We start from the raw sequence: 8,371 nt of genomic DNA, 5'->3' as shown, positions 1-8,371 counted from the left end.
GGGTTGAGTGTTTCTTCTGTTAATAATGTAGATGTAGTGTTAATCTGTCACTAGAACCATTGAAACATCCTTAAAAACTCGTGTAACTTCAACTAGAGATTTGGATGTAGTGTAGATGTGACGCGGAAGTGTTTCAGAATATGGTCCAAGACTTGGTTCTCCCAGGCCGGCACACACAAGCCAGTTTGTGTGTCTTTATCACACGTCTGTTTCATAATTCCCATCCTTTCCTACATTACTTGACATTTCCCCCTCGTCTACACCTAGAAGAACAAGACCACCACACCTCCAGGTCTTCTGCATCCCCACAGCTTCATCCTCCTTCCCCCGCCTCTCACTCACTCCATCATTTTTCCTTCGTCTCCCCTTCAAATGACCATCTAGCTTCTTTGCATCCTCACAACTTCACCCTCCATCCTCTGCCCCTCATCTACTTTATCATCTTTCCCTCGTATTCCCACATAAAGACCACCAAGCCTCCCTCTGCCCATCACTCACCCATTTCGCCATTTTCGCGTCCACAGTTTCTGCGTTGTCCGTGATGTTGGTGTACCACATGACTTGCACCGTCTTGCCCTCCGTGATGAGGTCCAGCGTCTCTGGGTAAAAGGCCACCACCGGTAGTTCGGGCTCAGTGTCTTCCGCCCTCACCACCTGCTTGGGGCGAGAAGAGCAGAATAGGAGACGCGTGTGAAGGTGTACCTCGTAATATGCGTACTCGTAAGTGAATAGTGTGTGTGTGTGTGTAAGTAGGTGTGTGTGTGTGTGTGTGTGTGTGATACGAGTACAGTTCTCCCAAATAGTGATGCCACAAAGTTAATTTCATGTACACATATCGAGTGGAATTTAGTGTATACATCAGTGAATTGTTTCTAAAAGAGCTCTGCAAAGACAAAAAAGAACTGTGAGTGTGATATTTGGAGCTAGTTGCCTTATCAGCCTTATCAGGTAGATTCTGCTTTTTTGTCTGAAGATTTCATTCCAGAGTTTTATAGAATGTGATCTCTACGTCTCAAGCACAGGTCTTCTCTCGGAACACCTGTACGCATCCTTCATCTTATGGCCTGTATTCAGAAACGCTCTACTCTTTCACCACGTGTATTCCCAAAGGTCACAGATGATTAGCCGGGTTTTCAAGACTGCTTCTCCTGTTGATCATGTAGAAATCCTGTTAATCTGTCATAAGAGCAGCAAAAACATCCTTAAAACCTGGTGTGTAGACTTTTGGATGTAGTGGAGGTGTAGCGCAGAAGTGTTTCAGAATATAGTGCTAAGTTTTCTATCACCACTCCCCTCTCATTCACCTTCCCTATCAGGTCTGTGTTTCCATGCCTTACTCAGGGGTTACTTACCGCATTGACAGACGACCACTGCAAGGCCGCCGCCAGGAGAAACATGCTGATAGAGAGCCACACTCTTCCAAAAGCCATCTTGTTTTGATAAGTGTACAGGTGTTGAGTTATTTGGTGGTTGTTGGCGTGATTTGACTTGTTTTGTTGATTTTAGTTTAAAGTTGTGATGATTCTGTGCCTCGGTGGAGCATCTGGAAGGGACAAACGAGGGGATTATTGAAAGGATCTTGTTTCTTTGTGGCTCGTGGCTTGTTACTTGTTATTTGTGGTTTGTTCCCGGTTTGTCGTATTGTGGTTCTGGCCTTTGTATGTGTGTGTATGTGTGTGTGTGTGTGTGTGTGTGTGTGTGTGTGTGTTCTTATAATAATTTGTGCTGCACTTATCTCGGTTTTCGATTTTTTCCCCCACATCTTATTATTGTTATTAAGTCAGCGTTACGATTATTGTCACTAAGATTAACTATAAACATGTCTTTCCAAATAAGCACGTTGTCGTCTTTCCGTCATCCCCACGTGGCCAGAGTCGTGCCTGGTGAGTGTTGTAAGGCAATACCACTTTACTTAACTCAGCTCCATATGTGTATACAATTTTTTGCGAATTATTACTTAGAAAACAGAACAATAGGTATGATAACATTAATACTGATTAGTTATTTTGGAGAGACAGAGATGCATGGAAACAGTAGATAACCCAACACTCGCTTACGACATTAGCCAGAGCACTGTTAAGCAATTAGCGTTTGACATTTATCACTGATCACTTTATTGCTGTATTTGGTGATGTACCTGGGAGCGACTTGAGGCTGTTGTCATGCATGCATACCCAGGAAAGACAAAAAAATAAATGGCTGTTTTTCTTTATATATGTAAGAGGGGCACTGGGCAAGGACAACGAAATTTATATAGAAAAGACCCACCAGTGTGCCAGTTCCCAAAAGAAGAAAAGCCAAACGAGGACCCAAACACAAGTGAAGTGTCTAACAGAATCACTGTGAGGGTCAGACGCAGCACCTCTTTCAAGTGTTTCACCGTCTGCTGTGTCTGGGTAAGGAAGGTGTCTGGTATCCTGTCACGCTGCTTCCTCACCCACTAGGTTCCTCAGTTAACGGGAATACATGATGACATACAAAAGGGTGGCGGGTGGTGGGGGGGAGGAGTAATAACGCCTTCTAAAACTCCAAAGGGTATTTATCATGGGTCCTAATATCGTGACAATCTCCAGGGGCTCAAGGGATACTGATTCAAAGATGTTTTTTTGGCACATCATAAAATCGAACCCCCCAAAAAAACTCTAATCTGACGGTGCCTCGTGATGTGTCAGGAGGTTCCCGTATCAGAAGCATGTGTTGGTGTTGGTACTAACCCTTTGTGCACTGTGTTCTGTCTCACGTTCGCCTCACCTGTGGGATTGATTGCACCTGTCAGTCATCCGTCGGTGGGGTATGAAGGAGGTGAAATAAGACTCTACTTGTTTTCTCTCTCCCTCTCTTTCCTGTGTGTGTGTGTGTGTGTGTGTGTGTGTGTGTGTGTGTGTGTGTGTGTGTTTGCGTGTGTGCGTTTCATTGACCTCCTCCTTGTTCTTCACCATCTCCTCCCCCCTTTCCTCCTCGTCCTCGTCCTTTTCTTATTCTTTCTTGTATTTTTTTCTTTTTCTTTCCATTGACAGGTACGTGGAGTGACCGGGTGCACACACACACACACACACACACACACACACACACACATGCACACACTGAACCAGAGAGAGCCTGGGACTCCCCGAATGAGAAACCATTGACGTCACAAAATGCTAACATCACTAAACACACAGTGACGACACACACACACACACACACACACACACACACACACACACCTTTCCATAAGCTCGAATAGCTGCAGTAACATTCTCCAAAACTATACGAACACTACTACTACTACTACTACTACTACTACTACTACTACTACCAGATAAAGTGATGTATTTCTTAAGTCTTCAAGTTCTTCTGGCGATTGGACCTTTCCGTGATCTCTTGTATAAACCACTTCTCTCTCTCTCTCTCTCTCTCTCTCTCTCTCTCTTCTTCCAGTGCCCTTCCCTCTCCCTCTCCCACTCTGTCTCTCACTTCCCCGTTCGCTACCCGCCTCCTGTACTGGGAAGAGTGACTGGGCGGAGGTGAAGAGATGCCCTTTGACGTGGAAAACTGTTACTTGTGCATTTCTTCATCCGGAATAGAGAGAGAGAGAGAGAGAGAGAGAGAGAGAGAGAGAGAGAGAGAGAGAGAGAGAGAGAGAGAGAATGCTACCGTGACCATGAATGTTTCTTCATACTTAAGTGGAGGTGATGGTGAGGGAAGTAAGGTGCCCGCTATGCTCTCAAGATCCTGCTGAGGGCGAATGCTGGCTGGGAGTGAAGCTATTGTTTTGATCTGCTGGCGTGAATTCTAAAACGCTCCGCTCTCTCACCTCGACTGTTTTCAAAGGCCACAGAGATGATTAGCCGGGTTCTCACGAGAGTTTTTCCTGTTAATAGTGTGTAGAAGTCTTGTTAATCTGTCACAAGAATCATAGAAACCTCTTTGAAAACCCGTGTACCTTCAAGTAGAGTCTTTTCAAAGAGGTGGAGATGAAGCACAAGTGTTTCAGACTATGGGTCGTTGTTTTTTTTTTTAATAGTTTTGTTCCCTTAAGGTCCACTGATGGGCTTTTGGGGGTCCGTGAAGGTCAAAACAGAAATTCAACCTTTAAATTCTCTCTATTTTTTGTATGAAGTTGTTATATTTTTGTTAGTATGTACCGAATGTTATGTAGTTTTGCTCACTGAAGACAGCCAGTATAGGGTGGCTTGGGATGCTGCTATACAAGGTCAGATGACGTAAACTCACCATGATCATTAGGTTTTTACCTCCACTGGTTCTCCACCGAAAGAAAGTAAAGAAAGCACATCCTGTAACTACTCGTAAACATCGCCGTCACCACAACAAATATCTTGTGACATTCCACGTGAGATGATTTTTCCTGCATTTTTCAAGGCCTGTCACTGTTGTGTAACATGCTCATTCACTTGACGACATGGACTGTATCAATAAGAGAGAGAGAGAGAGAGAGAGAGAGAGAGAGAGAGAGAGAGAGAGAGAGAGAGAGAGAGAGAGAGAGAGAGAGGGGGGGGGAGGACACTCAACCTGCTTCTCCTAGGTTAATGCCAAAGAAAGTGCAAAAAAGGCAGGGCAGTTTAGTTAGTGAGGTGTTTTCCTACTTCTCTATAAGCAATTTCGGTCGCAATATATGAATATATATGAATACATGAATATATGAATAATTCGCTGACTTGTGCTCGTCACAATTTATTTATACGCTTACTTTGACGGAGTTGATAAGGATGTGGCATAATTTTTTTGGTATTACATTTAGATAATTCTGTTTTGGAGGCTGGCATCTTCAGTAACCTTTTTTTTCTTCGCCGTTTTCTTTAGTTGGCCTTGTCCACACCCTCTTTTACATAAAAAATAAAAGTTGACTATCTTGATTTACAACAAATTATTGAAAGATTATCAGCTGAGCTCGTTACGACAACACAGCGCCTCGCCAGTGTTTGTCTTGGAGGTTTTGCCCTAATGCTTCCTTACTTTCTAAAATATTTGTCAACAATTTTGGAGACTTTCTCTGAGATAAATTAACTGTTCCTTACCTGCCTTACGACAAACTAGTCAGTCAAGTATGAGGAATATTTTGCTTGCCGCAGGTCAGTGAATTATGTAATGCTATGAGGGAAAAAATGACAGGCATTTGGGTTAACTTGTTAGGTTGGAGCCTTTAGAATCACTATTATGCGGCTGCACACACTAGCAGGTTAGATAAAAGAAGAGGGGAGTGGAGAAACGTAGTGAGAATAGAAATGTTGAATGAGGAAAGAAGGAAGTCATGACTGGATAAAGAAGAGGAGTGGAGAAGAATTATTGTAGTCATGGAAAGGAAGAAAGAAAGGAAGGAAGGAAGGAAGAGAGGAGGTGTCAGAGTAAGATAAAGAAAAGAAGAGAATATATTTTATTAGAATTATAGGAAGGAAGGAAGAAAGGATTAGAACAGGAATCGGAATGAAATAAAAGAAGGAAAAGGAGAAAAAAAGAATAGATGGACGAAAAAAATAAAGGGAGATCAAAGGAGGAAGAATAAAGGAAGGAAAAGAATAAAGAGGAAGAGAGGAGAGAAAAGATGAAAGTAAACACTGGAACTTATTCTCTAGTCTCTCTCTCTCTCTCTCTCTCTCTCTCTCTCTCTCTCTCTCTCTCTCTCTCTCCCGGTTAGAACTGTTTAATTTTTCTAATATTTTATTTTCATTCACTTTCTTTGGAGCGTGAAAATTAAAGCTTTCTACCACGACAAGTAACAAATTATCTCACGTATTTGCCAACCGGGTACTCACAGTTCTGACAGGCAGGAGGGAGGTGCGGTGGCTCCTTGCTGGGGGTCGGGGAGGGAGATTGACTTGCGCACCTTGCACCGTCGTGGCCAAATGAGCGAATGCTGCCCACGCGTCCCGCCCTTTATATCCTCCGTCCCTGAGCCACCTGAGAGTGACGTCACGGTATTCTCGCCTCGTTTGTGTGTGTGTGTGTGTGTGTGTGTGTGTGTGTGTGCGTGTGTGTGTGTGTTTACAAGGGCATTTAATGGTTGTCGAGTTTAATCTTACGGTTTTGTGTTGAGTTATGATTTTATTTAGAATTTATTTAGAGTTCAGGTATTTGATACCATTAAATAAGTGTGGTTATTATTTATTTTTTATACTTTTAATGGGTCATAAATTTTTTTTTTTTTTTCACATATATCCGATCTTAATAATAATAATGTTAACTTATACTATATGCATTCACAGGGACTGCCACGTGTAAGCCTGGTCGCTTCTTGCAGCTTTCCTTATTTCTTATGTTCTTATGCATTTTCCAGATAGATCTTTGGCAATATCTGTGTACTTATATATTTATCTAAATATATGTATCTATCTGTTTTTTTGTGTGTGTGTGTGTGTGTGCGCCTTGGGTATATATGAGAGTCCACTGTGTCTCTGTTATCTGTGGAATACATTACCGTCTGATATGCTTTATGGTGTGGGTTGTAATGTGTATCCGAACTTCTTAATTCGGCCTTGGAGTGAATGCACCACTCTCTGGTCCGCATTCAGAAACGCTTTGCTCTCTCACCACGATTATTTTCAAAGGTCATAGAGATGAATAGCCGGATTTTTAAGTGTTTCTCCTATCAATAATGCAGGAGTATTGTTAATCTGCCACTGAAACCGTAAAAACACCCTTAAAAACACGTGTGGCTTCAACTAGGGCTTTTGGAATATAGTGTATAATTTTTGCTACAGGTGAAAATACAGGTTAATCTAAATTTAAAATAATCTATGCATATATGCATTTTGAGGCATTTTTTAGCCGTTTTATGAAATTCAAGTGCCTCATGGTGACATACAGTGGCCGGGCCGGGTGGTGGCATACAGTGGCCGGGTCGGATGGTGGCATACGGTGGCCGGGCCGGATGGTGGCATACAGTGGCCGGGCCGGATGGTGGCATACGGTGGCCGGGCCGGGTGGGTATCCTGGGCAAGATGTGTAGACCTGGATGTCCAATGGTGGAATTGTGAATTATTCAGTAATGATTTCTACAAGTTTTGAAGCTTTACAGTATCCTATGACAAGACGAGTGATAGCAACGGACTGGTGATTTATTGATAAACATTAAACAATGACAGTATGGATGTAATAAACGACAAATAAGATGATAGGCTGAGCGGCACACCATGCATTGCCTGTCCGAGCAGGAAGCGCTAAGGATCGAGGCTCTCAGCAAATCAGCTCATTGCATTGCTAGTCATACCCAGTTTCCCTCTGAGATACTGGCAATGAATACGTTCAGATCGTATTGCATAATATAAAGTTATGTGGAGTGTGTGGACATGGTGTTCCTCCGCCGCTGAAACCCGCTCAACCCAACCGTTGTATTTGTCCTCAGGCCACACTTGAGTTTCACACCACGGCTAAACAGCGCATTAAAGTGCATATGTGCATAGAACATTGTCGACTTAGAATAGCCTGTACATTAACCTCTGGCAATATCTGCGGAAATTTGTACAGTAATATGTGTTGCGTTCCCTGCGTTGCTGAGGGAATGCAGTGTTTGGTTTGTGCCCTTCTTCCTCTTCTTCCTTAGGTGCATGCAGGGTGGTAAAGAAAACTGGAGGACTGTCCTGTGATGTAGTGAAGAAATATTACAAATTCAGACGCAGAGGGAAAACAGCTGAAATACTGGGGACGAGAAGGAATGAAGTGTGAAAAAAGGTGTGTGTTTTCAGTGTGTTCTGGATACTAATGAGCATTATTATCAGCAATACGTGGTTGCTTATAATAGTGGTACGTACACTCACACAAGCTTCTTCCTTCCTTTCTCTTTTGCTTGCTTCCTTCCTTCCATCGTTTCCTTGTTTGCTTGCTTCCTTCCTTCCGTCCGTCCGTCCTTCTCTCCTTCCTTCCTTCCTTCCTTCCTTCCTTCCTTCCTTCCTTTCTTTCCTGTGTCTTTGTTTCTTTATTTCTTCTTATCTTTCTTTTTCTTCCCTCCTTCCCTTCCTTCCTTCCGTCCTTCCTTCTTTCCTTGTGGATTTCTCCGGGGGAACCTCAGGGCCTTCCTTCTGATCCACCCCTTACTCCCGTCATCAGACTTGCGGGCGTCCCTTTGCCACATCTCTCCTCCGCGTTGCGTCTTTACATAAATAACACTGTGAACTGCATCCATCTCCAGACAGCTGCGTCCCTCCTACCTGGTCTCAGTTACTTCACCTGTGTTACACCTTGGCCGTGTTTTGCGTTTCCCTTTGTCATAAGTCCTCTGAACCTAGTTTCCCCAGATATTCCCATCCCAATACGAATGGTCTGCAGTGTAAGAGACAAGCACTGTTCCTTCCCCACCCTGGCCGAATCGTGTGGCGTGGACGGGACCCGCTTCCCTGTAACTTTCAAATGTTGGCGATCTTTGTGCCGCACCCAC

General features: G+C 43.4%; 1 protein-coding gene across 3 annotated transcripts in view; it reads right to left on the bottom strand.

Moving 5' to 3' along the window:
• Nucleotides 1-5,909, bottom strand: part of LOC135103387 (ileal sodium/bile acid cotransporter-like) — a 19,261-nt gene extending 13,352 nt beyond the window's left edge. Inside the window, exons 1-3 of one of the 3 annotated variants that reach the window (XM_064009522.1) lie at nucleotides 5,754-5,909; nucleotides 1,353-1,543; nucleotides 499-654 (exon numbers count right to left, since the gene is read on the bottom strand). In XM_064009522.1, coding sequence (XP_063865592.1) covers nucleotides 499-654; nucleotides 1,353-1,430 — 234 coding nt within the window. In that variant the 5' untranslated portion in view covers nucleotides 1,431-1,543; nucleotides 5,754-5,909. Of the gene's footprint in view, nucleotides 1-498; nucleotides 655-1,352; nucleotides 1,544-2,714; nucleotides 2,817-3,661; nucleotides 3,808-5,753 lie in introns of those variants that run through there. The other 2 variants (XM_064009523.1, XM_064009525.1) reach the window with 2 other exon arrangements.
• Nucleotides 5,910-8,371: the final 2,462 nt, after the last annotated feature.

Source organism: Scylla paramamosain, chromosome 9, assembly GCF_035594125.1.
Source record: "Scylla paramamosain isolate STU-SP2022 chromosome 9, ASM3559412v1, whole genome shotgun sequence".
NCBI classification, from domain to species: domain Eukaryota; kingdom Metazoa; phylum Arthropoda; class Malacostraca; order Decapoda; family Portunidae; genus Scylla; species Scylla paramamosain.
Note: the sequence above shows the minus strand (reverse complement) of the source record. Positions and strands in the feature narration are given on the sequence as shown.